General features: G+C 43.9%; 1 protein-coding gene across 3 annotated transcripts; it reads right to left on the bottom strand.

The window, feature by feature from the left end:
- Positions 1-73: 73 nt before the first annotated feature.
- LOC124279434 lies at positions 74-23,097 on the bottom strand. Of its 3 annotated transcripts, none has more exons than XM_046715261.1 (11): positions 22,929-23,097; positions 21,175-21,341; positions 17,890-18,047; positions 17,458-17,549; positions 15,365-15,499; positions 14,893-15,000; positions 8,929-9,026; positions 8,066-8,198; positions 4,248-4,310; positions 3,511-3,569; positions 74-3,055 (listed from the first exon to the last, which is right to left on the bottom strand). In XM_046715261.1, exons 2-11 carry the CDS (start codon positions 21,238-21,240, stop codon positions 2,984-2,986), a joined length of 984 nt encoding a protein of 327 aa, XP_046571217.1. In that variant the 5' UTR covers positions 21,241-21,341; positions 22,929-23,097; the 3' UTR covers positions 74-2,983. The 3 variants fall into 3 exon arrangements, with proteins under 3 accessions (XP_046571217.1, XP_046571215.1, XP_046571216.1); XM_046715259.1 differs by having other exon boundaries at positions 74-3,058; XM_046715260.1 differs by lacking the exon at positions 22,929-23,097 and adding an exon at positions 22,262-22,553 and having other exon boundaries at positions 74-3,058.
- Positions 23,098-23,159: the final 62 nt, after the last annotated feature.

Raw genomic sequence — 23,159 nt, forward strand, 5'->3', positions numbered from 1 at the left:
AACAGGGTATTAACATTTGCACCATGTTACCATGTTCTTGCACCATCTAATTCAATGATTAAACACAAAGATATACATCAACCTTTCTTTATTTTATCACAAGTTGTTGGTTTACAGAATTTCTCTCTCAAAACATGATGTCTGTGGTTGAAATAAGAAACAGAGAAGAAAGAAATGCTCTCGCAAACTATATTTGTTTAGTGTAAATATATGGTTAGATACATAAAACTGAACAAATATCATTCAGTGCAATGATGGCCGAGATCGTGTACAAACATTTAAACATACTGTCATGGAGAGTGCAATTAAAATAATTTGAGATATACTTAATTCAACTGACATTTATTTCCTGCAGCCAGCGAAATCGTAACCCAAACATATTTATAAAAACCAATTAAAAACACTAAAGGGAACAGTTAATTATAATATACTGTTATAGGATGGACTAAAAATAAAATATGGTTCTGACCATAATATTTTGTACAACCATTCCCAAATTCTTGACCATTTCATCCATTGTTTCAACAAGAAAAGACACATACAGTTTGTACAGGGCCCTCCGAAATTACATTTCCTTTTTCCTATTCCATTCCTCGACAGGTATTGTATTTTGTTGTCTGTCTGTTCTCGTATGACCTCATCCATCCCTAATTGTGATTTCTTCTCACTTTTAACTACTAGTATTTTTCAGACCAGAATACTAAGACCCAGTCAGAGTTATCTCCCCTATACCATCATCAGTTTGTGAACTTAGTACAAATATCAAACAACAGAAAAAAACTGTTGCTTAAAGTTAGAAACAACTGACTTTATCAAGAAGAAATAGATCCACATCCACTTGTGTAATATGGTCAGTCACACAGAGCAATATATCAGCATTCATGTTGAGATACACAATGTTAACAAACAGGGGCTGCGGCTGTCATAACTGGCAAACCCACAAAACAAAAACAAATAACAAAACAATAACGTATTGTAAGCATAAAAGATGACTTCACACCGTATTCCTTTTCATTCATGAATATGTGAATCATAAAAATCACTTTCTTGTGGGAATTTTGTAAAACTGAATCTACTCACATTTCTGAGCAAGATCTGAGATATTCATATATTATGCTAACACACATGGAATGGCCTGACTGTCAAGCAGTGGAAGTCGTAAAACATAATTCACAACAACCATCTAAGCCTACGTCTGTTTACTGATTGAAACACAAAATTACACCACACGATTTTCGATATATCCTATTTGACATGCTTTTAGTCCTCAAGTGACCATCAAACCAGTTTATAAAGTTTATTTTAGTCCATTTTAGACAAATATGTAGCAACTGTGCCCTATTTTGGCACTGTAGGACACAGTCACAGGTTGGGTGCTCTCTATCAAAGTATAACAAACAAGTGATAAGTTCCGTTGCCGAGTTCACTGCTGAAAGCCTTTGGGTATCCCTCACTCAAGTCATGCTCAGCTGTCAACCACGTTACATAAATGTTCTCAGTGTTTTTTGTTTTTTGCTGTGGATGATGATTTCTATTGCTGAGGTCACGAAGCTGCTGACATTTACAAACAGGTCTAGATCAGCTCCTGGTAAACATCATTCAAACAATATCATGAAATGAGGACAATTACAACAAGCAATTCCTCAAAAGCAACATTCCTTCTACAAGATTGTTAATGAGGGACCATTCATAATATATGGCTATGGGGGGTCATGATGATTTTAGGGAGGGTGTGTGTGTGTGGGGAAGTCCACCCATTTTGTTCTGGGGAGGTAGGGGGGTCAAATATGAATGCCCCCTTAGTTTATAACCAATGTCAAGTCACCACTGTAGACAGACAAACATTGCCAACCTGTCAGCATAAACAAAGTCCAGATGAACCAATGTATATATATACAGTAACAGCAGACATTCCTGACCATAACTGTCAGTGAGCTTGGGCTCCTGGATTAACTGGATGTGACCTAATAAGGTCATGCTGAAGGATTCTCTTGACCTCTTTAATACCTCTGTTCACCCTGCCACAGTCAGATGGGGTCATCTTTGTCAGAACTACTCTGGTTTGGCTCACCCTGAAAGAATTCCTGGAAGACATTCCCTTCAAAGAAAATATTTTCCAAATTAGCAGTGTCCAATGAAAATATCTCATTAACAGGCAAAGAAGGCAGTTGGCTTGCTATTGGGGGAGCCTCAAGCCCACCATTCTGTTCTGGATTTCCACTTGACTTTGACAGAGTATTTTGTATTTGTAAACCTGAAATTCCTTGTGAGGATTCCATGCCACCCTGTCCTGGCTGTGTGAAGCCATAATTTTCTGGAGAAGATGTCAGATTATTTGGTTCAAGGGCATGTATTTGGAAATCTGGATTTCTGGGCGAGGACTCCACTGGATCTTGTCCTCCTGACGTCAACATTTGGAAATCTGGATTTCCATCTGAGAGCTCCACCCCGTTCTGTTCTGACATCTGCACATGGAAACCATCTGTTGTTGCTCCTGTAGAGAGCATGTCCTCCATCTTGACACTGTTGGAATCACCTGCCTGATTATGCTGTTGATTCTGCATATATCTCTCCATCATTGTCAGCGTATCACATGCTGCAGAATTTGTTGATAGTGTTGATAATCCATCGTCTGGAACTGAATGTTGAGAAGACGCTAACTCTACCACTGACTGTGGCAAGTTATGATTCTCCGTGTCAGTGGAACTGGATGAAGTCCCATCACCAATAAAAACAAACTGTCTTGAGCTACCACCTGGGTCTTTGGATAGTGAAATACGCATAAGAGGTTGAACGTCTGGTGCTGGGATGTGGTCAGTCTCCATTAGCTGAGGAGCCTGGTATAACCTAGCCACCTTCTGACTAACAGGTGCTTGTTGAGGTGTGAAGGCTGCGAGGTCATCACTGAGAAAGTCATTGCTAGAGCCAAGTCCGTTGTCATCTGTGAGGGGGTCATTCCCATGGTTCTCAAAGAAAGAATGGTTCACAGAAGGAACATTTGTTGTGGACGGAGGAAGGGCTGTTCTGGGTTGGCAATGAAGGTCAGCAGCTCCACCTGCTGGACAATAATCCAAATAAGACATCTTTTACTGGTAATTGGGTCAATCAATTCTTTGTACGGTAAAATTAAAAGATATGAGAACATTCTGTTGCTTTTCAGGGATCCTTGAATTACGACTATTGAACACTTCCATGAATAAATTATTGTGAAAACATCAATGGACCCTCTCAACTTCTAACGCCACCGTTAATGGGATCTCTAAATTTCAGCTCCTTCCTGTTTAAGTTCCTTTTATGATTATTTTTGTATTTCACAGTCCCTGTTACAGCAATAGACTTTGAAAGACTTTGCAGTAAAGATGACCATGACTAAAGTAAAACATGGCCGACATGAAGGCAGCTGTAAGACAGTACGGTAGTAGCTGTTGCAGAAGCACAGAAGTTTGAACCAAGCAAGTTCAATATTTGTAAGCGTTACCTGTATCTGAACATAATCACGCGATCACATACCAGACTTAATCTTGTTGCGTAACTCTTCCTTGACGATCGCTGATCTGTTACCTTCAACACTGAAATGCAGAAGATGATTATTGTATATACTGGAACTCACCTGTGGATGTAGTCAACAGAGGCAGCAAACGCACATTTTAGATACTGACACAAATTAACAAATATGAAACAAGTGACTACTGGTAACTATCCATTGGTTCAGATCAGCGTGTTAAAATGTCCATTAGACAAAGTTTCAACTCGTAAATCTTCAGAGAGAGTAATTACATGACATTGATATTTTCCAGTAGTGCGTCAAAGGTCCGTGAAATCTGGCACATATGACCAAAATATGAAATCATAAAGCAAACTACGAGCAGTTCAGTTTGAGCAGGAAAAGAGGAGAAGAGGCCATAAATAGTTTTCTGTGGAGGCCATATTGAAAATCAGACTTTGAGCTCTAGGAGTATGGGCATGGGCATCACTGAGTTCTGAGAAGTTCTGAGAAGTTCTGGGAATGTTCATGACAAAAAGCTCGCTTGACATTCAGAGACTCCAACATCTGTGGGGTCAGCGTGACCCTCACATCATCTGATGATGTGGTTCACGTCTGCACATGGGTACAAAAGTAGAACCTGTTAATCACGTTCCTGGCGTTCATACATACACCTACCTCACCATGGTCGCCAGTCTGGATGATGGAATTACACTGCTTGGCTACTGTCTTTTCAAAACTAATTAAAAAGAACAGCTCTTACCTTTGTGTCCATATTTCTCTGCCACACTAGGTTTTCTCTTTCCCCTGTTCAAGGCCACAATATCTGTCAAAATATAAACATTTTGGATAAACATCAGTGACAATAATATGACATAATGTTGGAAATATTGTTCAACATAATCCACTGGTGTAGATGACAATGCCTGTTTGAGTGAGTGAGTGAGTTTAGGTTTACATTGCTTTTAGCAATATTCCAGCAATACCAGGACGGGGGACACCTGATATGGGTTTCCCACATTGTGCCCAAGTGGGGAATCGAACCTGGGTCTTCGGTATGATTCTGTATCCACTAGGCACCTCCACCACCCACCTCTCTCAGTCTCTGAATTTGAGGGTTACTCATAGTATCCTTAGTGATAATGATAATTAGCAATGCATTATTTTGTGTTTGTTTTTAACATTCAGCATTATTCCAATCCTATCTTTCCATGCATGTGACACTACATTCTACACAACTGAATCAGAGTGACCTCCCTTGGTTGCTGAGAAATCGCATAATGCACTCATAAAATATTTACTGATCATTTGGCCTCTACAACAGGCTTGTCAATAATCCTTTCTGCCAATCCAGTGATTGATATTCTGAGCATGAAATGAAGATGACCATCCAGGGCCCTGTTTCACAAAGCTCTCATAACCCTAAGATCTCGTAACCTTTCTCATAGCATTCGTACCTCATATCAGAGCTCCACATAAGATTTAGCTCATGTGGGTACTGTACCCACTGTATTTTTTAGGAGTGGGTATTATGAATGTTGAGTGAGTATTTCATTTTCCGTTACCCACTGCTTTCAAATATGTGCGTATTTCAGTCATTTTACTCACCTAAGTATATGTCATTGAGTAAGTTTACTAAGCAGGTATGTTCTGCCTTATGTCATACCTAATCAAAACCAACTTTAATATAATGGAAATGATTTCATAAAAAATCACTCATCCTATACTGACAGTACAACACTTGTCCTATACTAACAGTACAACTTGATAGCAATAGATGTCTTTTTCATTACGCAAGCGATTTTTATAAATATATTCTGTACGCATTTGTTTTAAACTTTTTGCGTATCTATAATTTTAAATGCGTAATTGGTAGGCAACAATTATTTTTTCAATGCGTAATTGGAAATTTTCTATGCGTATTTTACCCGGATATGCAGCTTAACTGGGCCTCTGTCATATACTGTAACATAGGAAGTACAAATGCTACGAGAAAGGTTACAAGATCTTAGGCCTACAAGAGCTTTGTGAAACAGGGCCCAGTCCCTTTTTACAACCACCACACAGTTATATCCCAGAATCCTGTTTTGTAACTAGGGGTAGGCAATAACACCGGTTAACCGGTATATTGCAATTCGAACTTCACAATACGATATATTGCGGTACACTTTTCACAAACCGGTTCACCCAATACGATCGGTAATTTTCGTGATGTAGTCAAAACTACTAGTAACATTTGTATTTCCTTTATATTATTATACATTAATAGTTTCAGAATGTTTATTGGTCATATCATTGCATTTGCGTGACTTTTAAACGATATGAATAAAAAAAATAGATTGGTACCGGTACTCATTGTAAGGATAAACAAACCAAAATGGTGGACGCTGCTGTAGACGCTTTTTCTCGAGTTCCAAACTTGAGAGCGAAGTCTTCAATTTGGTCCCCGAGGATGGGACCAGGGTATGACCAAATAGATATAGCATGCTGGATGACCGAGGATGGGACCAGGGTATAATAGATATAGCATGCTGGATGACCGAGGATGGGACCAGGGTATAATAGATATAGCATGCTGGATGACCGAGGATGGGACCAGGGTATAATAGATATAGCATCACCAGGGTATAATAGATATAGCATGATGACCGAGGGGACCAGGGTAATAGATATAGCATATGACCGAGGATGGGACATATAATAGATATAGCATGGATGACCGAGGATGGGACCAGGGTATAATAGATATAGCATGCTGGATGACCAGGGTATAATAGATATAGCATGCTGGATGACTGGATGGGACCAGGGTATAATAGATATAGCATGCTGGATGACCGAGGATGGGACCAGGGTATAATAGATATAGCATGCTGGATGACCGAGGATGGGACCAGGGTATAATAGATATAGCATGCTGGATGACCGATGGGATGGGATAATAGATATAGCATGCAGATGACAGAGGATGGGACCAGGGTATAATAGATATAGCATGCTGGATGACAGAGGATGACCAGGGATATAGCATGCTGGATGACCAGGGGGTATAATAGATATAGCATGCTGGATGACCGAGGATGGGACCAGGGTATAATAGATATAGCATGCTGGATGACAGAGTGGGATATAATAGATATAGCATGCTGGATGACAGAGGTATAATAGATATATGCATGGACAGATGAGGGTATAATAGATATAGCATGCTGGATGACCGAGGGATGGGACCTGGAGACAGAGGATATAATAGATATATAATAGATATAGCATGCTGATGCTGGATGACCGAGGATGGGACCAGGGTATAATAGATATAGCATGCTGGATGACCGGGTATAATAGGATGGGACCAGGGGTATAATATGATATAGCATGCTGGATGACCGAGGATGGGACCAGGGTATAATAGATATAGCATGCTGGATGACAGAGGATGGGATGGGACCAGGGTATAATAGATATAGCATGCTGGATGACAGAGGATGGGACCAGGGTATAATAGATATAGCATGCTGGATGACCGAGGATGGGACCAGGGTATAATAGATATAGCATGCTGGATGACCGAGGATGGGACCAGGGTATAATAGATATAGCATGCTGGATGACAGAGGATGGGACCAGGGTATAATAGATATAGCATGCTGGATGACCGAGGATGGGACCAGGGTATAATAGATATAGCATGCTGATGATGACCAGGATGGTATAATAGGCATGCTGGACCAGGGTATAATAGATATAGCATGCTGGGACCAGGGTATAATAGATATACATGCAGGATGGGATGATAGCATGCTGGATGACAGAGGATATGCACCAGGGATATAGCATGCTGGATGACCGAGGATGGGACCAGGGTATAATAGATATAGCATGCTGGATGACCGAGGATGGACCAGGGGATATAGGATAGGACCATATAATAGATATAGCATGCTGGATGACCGAGGATGGGACCATAATAGATATAGCATATGACAGAGGATAGATATAGCATGCTGGATGACCTGGATGACAGAGGATGGGACCAGGGTATAATAGATATAGCATGCTGGATGACAGAGGATGGGACCAGGGTATAATAGATATAGCATGCTGGGTGACCAGGGATGGGACCAGGGTATAATAGATATAGCATGCTGGATGACCGAGGATGGGACCAGGGTATAATAGATATAGCATGCTGGATGACCGGGGATGCATATTCAAGGTTTTACATGATGCATATATATATGCATCCTGTACACATAATGTATAAAACAGAAGCAGAAAAAAACAGAATGGGATGAAAAAACTTCACTGGGCCAAATTCTGGATCTGGAGTCCAATCATTTCGTTACTTTGCAGGAGACCATTTCGTTACTTCACAGGAGACCATTTCATTACTTCACAGGAGACCATTTCGTTACTTCACAGGAGACCATTTCGTTACTTCACAGGAGACCATTTCATTACTTCCTAATTTCAGGAAGGACCCTTGAAATTTGTAATCATGGATCCTCTGGACCCCTAGAGTCGGAGTTTGAAGTAAAATCCTTCATATTGCTGATGACGAGAGCACCATCAACCATATACCTGGAAGAGGTTTGTAGAGAATCTCCTTCTTGTCGTCAGTATTCGTCTGATCGCAGCGGATCACCACATTCACACGGACTGGCTCCAGTATCTGCCGGTCTTTGTATCTGGGCACATGGTAGGCAATCACATGCTGAAAGAAAAGGAAGAACAAGGGTACTACAGGTACTGAAGCTCACCTTTCTTTTCAATTACCTCATGTCTTTTCATTGATGTTGACAAAGAACCTGACAAGGATTTATTCCAGAGTCATGTATAACAGTCCTGTACCTGATTGCCAAAACACATTTTGCCAGTGCAGCTTCCACAAAATGGAAGTCAAACAACTGGTAGTCTTGACCACAGACTTTGTGTACCCCTCTGATAATTATAAATAGGCACAGTTTCCACAACTGAAAGCTATGAATACACAATGCCGTTAATGTTAGAAAGGAACAAATGTAACACATGTTACAAAGAATTCTTGTCGTACAAACAGTCAATGGCATTGTGTATTTCAAACAGTCATTATTCTTTACTATTTATTATACTTCGTTTGCAGGTTTTCATAATTTAACTGTATGTACTATGAATTTATAACTTGTTTCGTCACAATTTGGCTGAAATACTGCTGATGTGACATGGAACTCACTTTCCTATTGTTTATGATGCATGATGCAGACTTTAACATGTCAAACTGACAGTCAGTTACAAGGTCTCAGTGTCGCAATGTGACACGTCCACTCCTGCTTGTCACAAGCAAGATAAGTGATGAAAATGTTTGAAAGTCAATCTTTTTTGCCTGCCATGTTGCACCCACCCACGCACCCACTCACCCACTCACTCGCACATGATTAAATGATGTAATGGCCTCTTGAATCTACCTTATAACGAATATCTTCCTTAACGGGCATGAATGTATCTGAAGTCCATGTAATTCTTTTGTCTGCATCCACCTCCTCTATCTTCACCTGAATCGTCTCTGAAAACAAAATGAAACATTGATGGATCAGAATGTAACATCCAGAAACATTGATGGATCAGAATGTAACATCCAGAAACATTGAAGGATCAGAATGTTACACCCAGAAACATTGATGGATCAGAATGTAACATCCAGAAACATTGAAGGATCAGAATGTTACACCCAGAAACATTGATGGATCAGAATGTAACACCCAGAAACATTAATGGATCAGAATGTAACACCCAGAAACATTGATGGATCAGAATGTAACACCTAGAAACACTGATGGATCAGAAGGAATAGGCTCCACAGACATATATCACCATGTACACACCCACCTGGCTCTATGGCTGGACATACATATATCACCTCGTACACACCCACCTGGCTCTATGGCTGGACATACATATATCACACACACCCACCTGGCTCTATGGCTGGACATACATATATCACCTCGTAAACCCCACCTGGCTCTATGGCTGGACATACATATATCACCCTCGCATTGGCTGGACATACATATATCAACACCCACCTGGCTCTATGGCTGGACATACATATATCAATTGGGCTCTATGGCTGGACATACATATATCACCGCATTACACCCACCTGGCTCTATGGCTGGACATACATATATCACCCTCGCACACACCCACCTGGCTCTATGGCTGACATACATATATCACCTGCACACACCCACCTGGCTCTATGGCTGACATACATATATCACCGCACACACCCACCTGGCTCTATGGCTGGACATACATATATCACCCCTCGTTACACACCCACCTGGCTCTATGGCTGGACATACATATATCACCTCAGACACACCTCACCTGGCTCTATGGCTGGACATACATATATCACCTCGCACACACCCACCTGGCTCTATGGCTGGACATACATATATCACCTCACACACCCACCTGGCTCTATGGCTGACATACATATATCACCTCACCTGTGCACACACCCACCTGGCTCTATGGCTGGACATACATATATCACCTCGCACACACCCACCTGGCTCTATGGCTGGACATACATATATCACCCTCGCACACACCCACCTGGCTCTATGGCTGGACATACATATATCACCTCAGACACACCCACCTGGCTCTATGGCTGGACATACATATATCACCCTGCACACACTCACCTGGCTCTATGGCTGGACATACATATATCACCCTGTGGCTCTATGGCTGACATTTATTACACCCACCACCCACCTGGCTCTATGGCTGGACATACATATATCACCCTGCACACACCCACCTTCTTATGGCTGGACATACACACCTCATACACACTCACCTGGCACCTGGCTCTATGGCTGGACATACATATATCACCTCATACACACCCACCTGGCTCTATGGCTGGACACCACCTGGCTCTATGGCTGGACATACATATATCACCCTGCACACACCCACCTGGCTCTATGGCTGGACATACATATATCACCTCATACACACCCACCTGGCTCTATGGCTGGACATACATATATCACCTCATACACCCACCTGGCTCTATGCATGGACATACATCACCTGGCTGGCTCTATGGCTGACATACATATATCATCTCGTGATACACCCACCTGGCTCTATGGCTGGACATACATATATCACCTCGTTCACACACACCTGGCTCTATGGTTGGACATACATATATCACCTCATACACACTCACCTGGCTCTATGGCTGGACATACATATATCACCTCATACACACTCACCTGGCTCTATGGCTGGACATACATATATCACCTCATACACACCCACCTGGCTCTATGGCTGGACATACATATATCACACACACACACCTGGCTCTATGGCTGGACATACATATATCACCTCGTACACACCCACCTGGCTCTATGGCTGGACATACATATATCACCTCGTACACACTCACCTGGCTCTATGGCTGGACATACATATATCACCTCTGTCACACACACCCACCTGGCTCTATGGCTGGACATACATATATCACCTCATACACACTCACCTGGCTCTATGGCTGGACATACATATATCACCCTCATACACACTCACCTGGCTCTATGGCTGGACATACATATATCATCTCGTATACACCCACCTGGCTCTATGGCTGGACATACATATATCACCTCGTACACACCCACCTGGCTCTATGGTTGGACATACATATATCACCTCATACACACTCACCTGGCTCTATGGCTGGACATTCATATATCACCTCATACACACCCACCTGGCTCTATGGCTGGACATACATATATCACCTCATACACACCCACCTGGCTCTATGGCTGGACATACATATATCACACACACACTCACCTGGCTCTATGGCTGGACATACATATATCACCTGCACACACCCACCTGGCTCTATGGCTGGACATACATATATCACCGTGCATACACACCCACCTGGCTCTATGGCTGGACATTCATATATCACCTCATACACACTCACCTGGCTCTATGGCTGGACATACATATATCATCTCGTATACACCCACCTGGCTCTATGGCTGGACATACATATATCACCTCGTACACACCCACCTGGCTCTATGGCTGGACATACATATATCACCTCATACACACCCACCTGGCTCTATGGTTGGACATACATATATCAATACACACACACCAACCTGGCTCTATGGCTGGACATGCATATATATCACCTCATACACACTCACCTGGCTCTATGGCTGGACATTCATATATCACCTCATACACACCCACCTGGCTCTATGGCTGGACATACATATATCACCTCGTACACACCCACCTGGCTCTATGGCTGGACATACATATATCACCTCGTACACACCCACCTGGCTCTATGGCTGGACATACATATATCACCTCGTACACACCCACCTGGCTCTATGGCTGGACATACATATATCACCTCACACACCCACCTGGCTCTATGGCTGGACATACATATATCACACACACACACACCTGGCTCTTTGGCTGGACATACATATATCACCTGCATACACACCCACCTGGCTCTATCATGGACATACATATATCACCTTGCACACACCCACCTGGCTCTAAGGCTGGACATACATATATCACCTGCACACACCCACCTGGCTCTATGGCTGACATACATATATCACCTGCACACACCTCCTGGCTCTAAGGCTGGACATATACATATATCACCTCGCACACACCCACCTGGCTCTATGGTTAGACATACATATATCACCCTCATACACACTCACCTGGCTCTATGGCTGGACATACATATATCACCTCATGCACACACTCACCTGGCTCTCTATGGCTGGACATACATATATCATCTCAGATACACCTCCACCTGGCTCTATGGCTGGACATACATATATCACCCCGCACACACCCACCTGGCTCTATGGCTGGACATTCATATATCACCTCATACACACCCACCTGGCTCTAAGGCTGGACATACATACATCACCTCTTACACACCAACCTGGCTCTATGGCTGGACATACATATATCACCTCGTACACACCCACCTGGCTCTATGGCTGGACATACATATATCACACACACCTCACCTGGCTCTATGGCTGGACATACATATATCACCTCGTACACACCCACCTGGCTCTATGGCTGGACATTCATATATCACCTCATACACACTCACCTGGCTCTATGGCTGGACATACATATATCACCTCGTACACACCCACCTGGCTCTATGGCTGGACATACATATATCACCTCGTACACACCCACCTGGCTCTATGGTTGACATACATATATCACCTCACACACTCACCTGGCTCTATGGTTGGACATACATATATCACCTCATACACACCCACCTGGCTCTATGGCTGGACATACATATATCACCTCATACACACTCACCTGGCTCTATGGCTGGACATTCATATATCACCTCATACACACTCACCTGGCTCTATGGCTGGACATACATATATCATCTCGTATACACCCACCTGGCTCTATGGCTGGACATACATATATCACCTCGTACACACCCACCTGGCTCTATGGTTGGACATACATATATCACCTCTGCACACACACTCACCTGGCTCTATGGTTGGACATACATATATCACCTCATACACACCCACCTGGCTCTATGGCTGGACATACATATATCACCTCATACACACTCACCTGGCTCTATGGCTGGACATTCATATATCACCTCGTACACACCCACCTGGCTCTATGGCTGGACATACATATATCACCTCGTACACACCCACCTGGCTCTATGGCTGGACATACATATATCACCTCGTACACACCCACCTGGCTCTATGGCTGGACATACATATATCACTGCGTACACACCCACCTGGCTCTATGGCTGGACATACATATATCACCTCATACACACCCACCTGGCTCTATGGCTGGACATACATATATCACACACACCCACCTGGCTCTATGGCTGGACATACATATATCACACACACACACACCTGGCTCTTTGGCTGGACATACATATATCACCTCGTACACACCCACCTGGCTCTATGGCTGGACATACATATATCATCTCATACACACCCACCTGGCTCTATGGCTGACATACATATATCACCTCGTACACACCCACCTGGCTCTATGGCTGGACATACATATATCACCTCGTACACACCCACCTGGTTCTATGGCTGGACATAAATATATCACCTCATACACACTCACCTGGCTCTATGGCTGGACATACATATATCACACACACCCACCTGGCTCTAAGGGTGGACATACATATATCACACACACACACCTGGCTCTATGGCTGGACATACATATATCACCTCGTACACACACACCTGGCTCTAAGGCTGGACATACATATATCACCTCATACACACCCACCTGGTTCAAAGGTTGGACACACATATATCACACACACTCACCTGGCTCTAAGGCTGGACATACATATATCACCTCGTACACACCCACCTGGCTCTATGGCTGGACATACATATATCACCTCGTACACACACCACCTGGCTCTATGGCTGGACATACATATATCACCTTGTACACACCCCTACCTGGCTCTATGGCTGGACATACATATATCACCTCGTACACACTCACCTGGCTCTATGGCTGGACATACATATATCACCTCGTACACACCCACCTGGCTCTATGGCTGGACATACATATATCACACACACTCACCTGGCTCTATGGCTGGACATACATATATCACCTGCATTGACACACCCCACCTGGCTCTATGGCTGGACATACATATATCACCTGCACACACACCACCTGGCTCTATGGCTGGACATACATATATCACCTCGCACACACCCACCTGGCTCTATGGCTGGACATACATATATCACACACACTCACCTGGCTCTATGGCTGGACATACATATATCACCTCATTACACACCCACCTGGCTCTATGGCTGACATACATATATCACACACACACCCACCTGGCTCTATGGCTGGACATACATATATCACACACACTCACCTGGCTCTATGGCTGACATACATATATCACACACACCCACCTGGCTCTAAGGCTGGACATTCATATATCATCTCATATACACCCACCTGGGCTCTATGGCTGGACATACATATATCACCTGCATTACACCCCACCTGGCTCTATGGCTGGACATACATATATCACACACACTCACCTGGCTCTATGGCTGGACATACATATATCACCTCGTACACACACCCACCTGGCTCTAAGGCTGGACATACATATATCACACACACCCACCTGGCTCTATGGCTGGACATACATATATCACACACACCCACCTGGCTCTAAGGCTGGACATACATATATCACACACACTCACCTGGCTCTAAGGCTGGACTGTCCTCGGCCATCAGGATGAGGATTCTCCCTCCATCCACTGTGACAGAAGTGTGAGAAAGTTCATCAATCCTCAATCTGGAACATTTATCTGGGGGTAGAAAACAAAACCATTAACACATTCCACTCCAGCTTCCATGTTTCCGTCTTGTCACTATCATATTTATCCTATAAATTCTTTAACCAGGGCTCCTTGCTAACACTGACTAGGCCTGACTGCGATATCGCAGCAATGATATCAGTGATGTGCATGTTTTCTTCCAGTCATATATCTATGGTTCACTGGACTGGCAGGACATTCAATATTTTGTTCCAGTAGAGTTGAATGCTCCCAGTATTTGGCATCTGCCACTGGTCCATTACTGGAAGTTCAAAATTCACTTCTCCAATGAGCATTGGGTATTTTTGGACTCTGCACCAGGGGTGAGTTATCAGATTTCTGATTTGAAAGTTACCTTCATTCTTTATGAGCCTGGAGACATCGAAGATACCTGGGTGGTTGGCCCAGGACACATGCACACAAAGGTAGACCTGGTTGGTGTCCATCTTGACACTTTGTCTGAGAGACTCCATCAGCGCTTGGCAACCACCTGCCACAGACAGACATACAGATACACAGACTTCATCAGCGGCTGGCAACCACCTGCCACCAACAAACAGACAGACGGATACACAGACTTCATCAGTGCCTGGCAACCACCTGACACAGACAGACAGATACACAGACTTCATCAGCATTTGGCAACCACCTGCCACCAACAGACAGACAGACAGATACACAGACTTCATCAGTGCCTGGCAACCACCTGACACAGAGAGACAGATACACAGACTTCATCAGTGCCTGGCAACCACCTGCCACAGAGAGACATACAGATACACAGACTTCATCAGCACTTGGCAACCACCTGCCACCAACAGACAGACAGACAGATGAACAGACTTCATCAGCGCCTGGCAACCACCTGACACAGACTTCATCAGCGCCTGGCAACCACCTGCCACAGACAGACAGACACACAGACAGATACACAGACTTCATCAGTGCCTGGCAACCACCTGTCACAGACAGACAGACAGATACACAGGCTTCATCAGCGCTTGGCAACCACCTGTCACAGACAGACAGACAGATACACAGACTTCATCAGCGCCTGGCAACCACCTGACACAGACAGACACACAGACAGATACACAGACTTCATCAGCAACCACCAGGCAAGACGATACACAGACTTCATCAGCACCTGTCACAGACAAACAGACAGAAATACAGACTTCATCAGCTTGGCAACCACCTATCACAGACAGACAGACAGATACACAAACTTCATCAGTGCCTGGCAACTACCTGACACAGACAGACAGACAGACAGACAGATAGATACACAGACTTCATCAGTGGCTGGCAACAACCTGCCACAGACAGACAGACAGATAGATACACGGACTCCATCAGCACCTGGCAACCACCTGCCACAGACAGACAGATACACAGACTTCATCAGCATAACCACCTGCAGACAGACAGAAACAGACTCATCAGCACCTGCCACAGACCAGACAGAATACACAGACTTCATCAGCACCTGGCAACAGACAGATACACAGACTTCATCAGCACCTGGCAACCACCTGCCACAGACAGACAGATACACAGACTTCATCAGCACCTGGCAACCACCTGCCACAGACAGACAGATACACAGACTTCATCAGCACCTGGCAACCACCTGCCACAGACAGACAGATACAGATTCATCAGCAGCAACCACCTCAACAGATACACAGACTTGATCAGCACCTGGCAACCACCTGACACAGACAGACAGATACACAGACTTCATCAGCACCTGGCAACCACCTGCCACAGACAGACAGATACACAGACTTCATCAGCGCCTGGCAACCACCTGCCACAGACAGACAGATACACAGACTTCATCAGCACCTGGCAACCACCTGCCTGACAACCACCTGACACAGACAGACAGATACACAGACTTCATCAGCACCTGTCAACCACCTGACACAGACAGACAGATTCATCAGCACAGACTTCATCAGCACCTGGCAACCACCTGACACAGACAGACAGATACACAGACTTCATCAGCACCTGGCAACCACCTGACACAGACAGACAGATACACAGACTTCATCAGCACCTGGCAACCACCTGCCACAGACAGACAGATACACAGACTTCATCAGCACCTGGCAACCACCTGCCACAGACAGACAGATACACAGACTTCATCAGCACCTGGCAACCACCTGCCACAGACAGACAGATACACAGACTTCATCAGCACCTGGCAACCACCTGCCACACAGACAGACAGACTTCACACACCTGACCACCTTCATCAGGCAACCACCTTCATCAGAGCCTGGCAACCACCTGCCACAGACAGACAGATACACAGACTTCATCAGCACCTGGCAACCACCTGACACAGACAAGACTCACACAGACAAACTACAGACACTGACTGACAAACCCAGAGACTAAGTTTATGAGAACAGAATTGTTCGGATGAAGTACCTTGATATTTTTGTGGAAGCACAGCCAGGCGATTCCCCAGTGCAGTCTCCATGTCTCCTTTCTTAGTTCTGTTGATTTGCAGCCAAGGAATCCTGAAAGAATAGAGTGTGAGTAAGTGAGCGAGAGAAACACAGAAAGCAGAATTTGACACTAATGTTGGTCTGTTTGCCCCTGTCTACTAGCAATTTTTGAAGACCAATTAAATGGTGGTCTGTTCAGCAACCTAAACAATCCTGCAGTGTGATTTTGGTCCACATTAAAGTGCCAGTAACACTTTTTGCCAAGAAAGTGGGCCAATCAGAGTGTTTTTCTGTCTGCAAGACTGCCGTCTAAAGCACACTGAAACACTGGTGACTGAGAATGCAACACCCAGAGCTGGTAAGTAGCAGTAGAGAGAGAGCAACACAGACTTTATGACCAGGTTATCCTTACTTGAGTGTTTCTTCTCCACAATGTCTCCTGAAAGGGGGATGGCAGTAGACCCCTTCACTGCAGTTGTGTCCATCCACAGAGTTTGGGTGGGGACACTGCTCATCAACAGACCTGACACAGAAAACCTTCATCACAGCTCCTTCAGGGATGTTCTGTAGCTGAAACCACAGTAATAACAATCCTGTCACTTGCTGATCCGGGGAAGATCTTGATAACCACATGCAGTATACTTATTTGAGTTTGTATGCCTGTTGTTTACCAACCACATCATTCTGAGATTCATCAGTAACAAGATGGGAGCCTGTACTCATGTCATGTGGACCTAGTGAGGAATATTATGTGTCTTGATGTTAGTGCTGGTATTGGCATACATCCTGCGATACGATGCATCACGATAGTATAATTTTAGTCACGATGATATATTGCCAAAGTATTGTGCACTGAAGCTGCGATACGATATGAATCCCAATACAAGGGTGGCGATACGATACATATCAGGATACTAAAACCTTTAATTCTAACACCAACTATAAAACACTTTGAAAACAAAACCACTTGAAGGTATTTTGTCAAATTCCGCCAGCGTTTTTCAATGTTCATTCGGAAATGAGATAATTACGTATAAACACAGACTTTGTGAATGTTAATAAAATGTGAGCACTATGTTTGACACAGTTCCTGCAAGAATTTCTGAGAAACTTATGAAGGGAAAATAAGTATGCATATATTTTAATCATTAAACAAAAGTAAGTCTTTCTTGACAGATATCGGGATTCTGCAATATTCAAAGTAAAACATCAATGTATCGTGGCCCATTTGAAGTATCGTGGCCCATTTGAAGTATCGTATTGGGATATACAACAATGTAAAACTTTGTATTGATTCACTGTATCGGCGGCCCATGGATCAATGCATCGATGCATATCGATGAATCATCACACAGCTACTTGATGTACATAGACATGCTATCAGAAGGCCTGACTACTCCATACATTCAGCACCCAGCACTCCCTTAGAACCTATTCTCACCTCAAATACCCTACAAGGAGACTGACCATGGTGTAGTGGTTAGAGCGTCCGCCCGGAGAGAGTGGAAAGTCGCGGGCTCAATCCCTGACCTCGTCATACCAAAAAGACGTTAAAATATGGTACTTGTTGGTCCCTGCCTGGCGCTCGGCATTAATAGGTACAACTGGTCGGCTCGGAGTCAGTATAATGTCTAAGTGGGGTATTCATGCTTCACTGCGGCATGGTATCTCAGTGGGCTAGCACTATAAAACCAGCTTAAGTCTGGGCTAGTACAAGCAGCCATACATACACTTACACACGCATGCACGTCGTCATATGAGCGAAATATTCCCAAGCACGACGTAAAAACCCAAGTTCACCTCACCTCACCTTACAAGGAGACTGATTCAAGTGTCATGAGAACAGAGTAATGTCCCTTTGCATATACGCCAAACACCTCACACCTGTTCCCAAAGCTGTCTATACAATCGCTGACACTAGTTACAACTCACCACTGTGCTGGGCACCCTACAACCCTGTAACTGGTACAGTGAGAAAGTAAGCTGCAAAATGTGTTATTTCCATTAGTAACCGTGACCTCCTTGAATTAGTAACCGTGACCTCCTTGAAGTCCTAATATTCCACACACTGTGACCTGACTTCCTTACGGTCCTATTATTCCACCCACTTTGACCTCCTTGAAGTCCTAATATTCCACACACTGTGACCTGACTTCCTTACGGTCCTATTATTCCACCCACTGTGACCTCCTTGAAGTCCTAATATTCCACACACTGTGACCTGACTTCCTTACGGTCCTATTATTCCACCCACTGTGACCTCCTTGAAGTCCTAATATTCCACACACTGTGACCTGACTTCCTTAAGGCCCTATTATTCCACCCACTGTGACCTCCTTTGAAGTCCTAATATTCCACACACTGTGACCTGACTTCCTTAAGGCCCTATTATTCCACCCACTGTGACCTCCTTGAAATCCTGTTATTCCAGGGCCGGTGGGGTAGCCTAATGGTTAAAGCGTTGGCTCGTCATGCCGAAGACCGGGTTCGAATCCCCACATGGGCACAATGTGTGAAGCCCATTTCTGGTGTCCCCCGCTGTGATGTTGCTGGAATATTGCTAAAAGCGGCGTAAAACCAAACTCAGTCAGTCAGTCAGTCCTGTTATTCCACCCACTGTAACCTCTTTGAAGTCCTATTATTCCACCAACTGGGACCTGACCTCCTTGAAATCTTATTATTCCACCCTCTCTGACCAGCTTGAAATACTATTATTCCACCCACCGTGGCCTCCTTGAAGTCCTCTTATCCCACCCACTGAGACCTCCTTGAAGTCCTCTTATTCCACCCACTGAGACCTCCTTGAAATCCATTATTCCATCTAACATCCTAATATACCACCCACTGTGACTTCCTTGAAGTCTTATCCTTCCATCTAACATGACCTCGTTGAAATCCTGTTGTTCCACCCACTGGGACCTCCTTGAAATCCTGTTATTCCAGCCACTGTGACCTCCTTGAAGTCCTATTATTCCACCCACTGTGACCTCCTTGAAATCCTGTTATTCCACCCACTGTGACCTCCTTGAAGTCCTCTGTTATTCCCACCCACCTCCGACCTCCATTCTACCCACTGAACCTCTTATTCCATTCCACCACTGTGACCTCCTTGAAGTCCTCTTATCCCACCCACTGAGACCTCCTTGAAGTCCTCTTATTCCACCCACTGAGACCTCCTTGAAATCCATTATTCCATCTAACATCCTAATATACCACCCACTGTGACTTCCTTGAAGTCTTATTCTTCCATCTTACATGACCTCGTTGAAATCCTGCTGTTCCACCCACTGTGACCTCCTTGAAATCCTGTTATTCCACCCACTGTGACCTCCTTGAAGTCCTATTATTCCACCCACTGTGACCTCCTTGAAGTCCTATTATTCCACCCACTGTGACCTCCTTGAAGTCCTATTATTCCATCCACTGTGACCTCCTTGAAGTCCTATTATTCCACCCACTGTGACCTCCATAAAGTCCTATTATTCCACCTACTGTGACCTCCATGAAGTCCTATTATTCCACCTACTGTGACCTCCATGAAGTCCTATTATTCCACCTACTGTGACCTCCATGAAAGTCCTATTATTCCACCCACTGTGACCTCCATGAAGTCCTATTATTCCACCCACTGTGACCTCCATGAAGTCCTATTATTCCACCCACTGTGACCTCCATAAAGTCCTATTATTCCACCTACTGTGACCTCCATGAAGTCCTCTTCCCGGTGTTTCCTCGCTCCCCGGTCCCCGGTTCTCCTTCCCATATCGGAACCTCTGGAAGTATATCTGACTGGTGATCTTCACTTGTGGAATCTGCTCCATCACGTCTGTCTGACAGTTGTGGTGCCACAGTGGGTTGTGGTTGCTGGAAACAGAGATACAGCAAGTTTTATGTCTGGGTTGCTGGACAGTATCGGCCAATGTCAATGCAAAACACTACAACATGTAGTCAAGGGCGTAGCTTCCAATATAAGAAAAAGCCCGGGCTTACACTATGATTTTTACCGCTAAAAATGGTTGCCCAGACATTTTTCTAAAAGGTTGGACAAGCCCTCAATACTATCTAAATATAAAGCTTTGCAACCTATGGGGCTTACACGAAAATATTGGCTTGCTATGCACCTGGCAGTGGACACATAGTGGAAACTTTGTGGACCACAAGCCATGAAAGCGATATTTCCCAATTGAGTTCATGACAATAATTTGTTGGCTCTGCATATGTCACCTTTACCTCACTGACATCAGGACCAGAGAGTGTATATAAAACACAATACTTAGTTGATGTTTACATTTAATGCCTTTGGACTGTTCAAATTATGAAAAATATATGGTGCAATATAGAACAAACTTTATGGATTACAACTTCTTTTTATTTCTGAGTGTGACAATATATACAAACACACCCATAGACAGTATCACTGTTGTGATGCCTACATGCCTTATAGGATCACTGTTGGGATGCCTACATGCCTTAGAGGATCACTGTTGGGATGCCTACTTATAGGCATGGTGCTGACAAGTCAACACAATAATCAAGGCTAATCTGGGAGAAACCCACAGTCAGCAGATTCTGCTACAACTAAGGGATGTAACTCTTCACAGAGGAAACATGTCAGTTATATTAAGTGAAAGCTTATGTTAGAAAATACTAATTTCCTGTCTTAAAATAATAAGTAAATAAGAAGTAAAAATTGTTTTTAAGTATTTCAATATCATGGAAATACTCCATTGGACACGTTAATGTCATTCAATCATGTATAGTGTGGCATCTAATAATGAAGTTACCTTGAGCAGTTACACCCAGGCAGCGCAACAGGCGGTACTACTATCCAACACTTCCAATATTCTTTATGCAAATATGAACTTCACAATGCATCACTTTGTTTAACAAAGAGCAAAAACGTGTCACTTTTCAAAGAAACGCCCACGCAACCACACGCTAGACCATGCGTCACGTTTTTCGCAAACTGCCAAGACTCTTCCTCAGAAACCTACTTTCGGTTTCGATAGCTGCCATTGTTGTTGACACAAATGCTGAACACCTCGATGTACAAGAACCTTTAACACCTCCACCTAACATTATAACCCATAAACAAACTACTTCTACAAACACAATTTCCCACCCCCCCATAATATAGGAACGCATACAGTAGAGCCCTAGAAGCTGGGAATTCCCAAAGGTTATTTCCCTGTGATGTGGAATTTCACTTCCTGACTGAAAATAGAACGCTATCTACACATAACACGCTGCTGTAAACAGAACAATTATTAATTTGTTAGAAAAACAACATAAGACGACTTTCATAAATTGTCGACTGATTTTACGAAAGCTGACAATAAAGATGTTTATGATGCTAAATACGTCACGAGATGACCACCCCGTACAACTTGTAACTCAGTCCAACAAATACGTCATCTGACCACTACACACTTGCTTTCACCGCATTGTTACCTTTCTATCCCGTAATGTTGACAATATCCCCTTTGAAGATATGATAGTAACGGTTGTGACGTGTTACACAATCAAGGCTGCCATCTGCGTATCTTCTAGTATCTGAAGGCAAGCAAAATCGCCGGCCTTATGCCTCGCGCAGAAGCGAAGTCACAGGATTATTGGGAGACAACTCTTGCCTGACCAAACAGCACCAGGCGAAGTCTGTATCAGATTATGGCTTCTTTGTAT

This window comes from Haliotis rubra, unplaced genomic scaffold, assembly GCF_003918875.1.
Source record: "Haliotis rubra isolate DU_JTF1 unplaced genomic scaffold, ASM391887v1 Scf25, whole genome shotgun sequence".
Taxonomy (NCBI): Eukaryota; Metazoa; Mollusca; class Gastropoda; order Lepetellida; family Haliotidae; genus Haliotis; species Haliotis rubra.

Coding starts and splice junctions, on each gene's coding strand:
- LOC124279434 (XM_046715259.1), bottom strand. CDS start 21,240: ATGGGAAGGAGAACCGGGGACCGGGGAGCGAGGAAACACCGGGAAGAG. Junction 17,550..17,889: donor TGTGGAGAAGAAACACTCAA/GTAAGGATAACC, acceptor CTATTCTTTCAG/GATTCCTTGGCTGCAAATCA. Junction 3,059..3,510: donor ACGCAACAAGATTAAGTCTG/GTATGTGATCGC, acceptor ATTATTGTCCAG/CAGGTGGAGCTGCTGACCTT.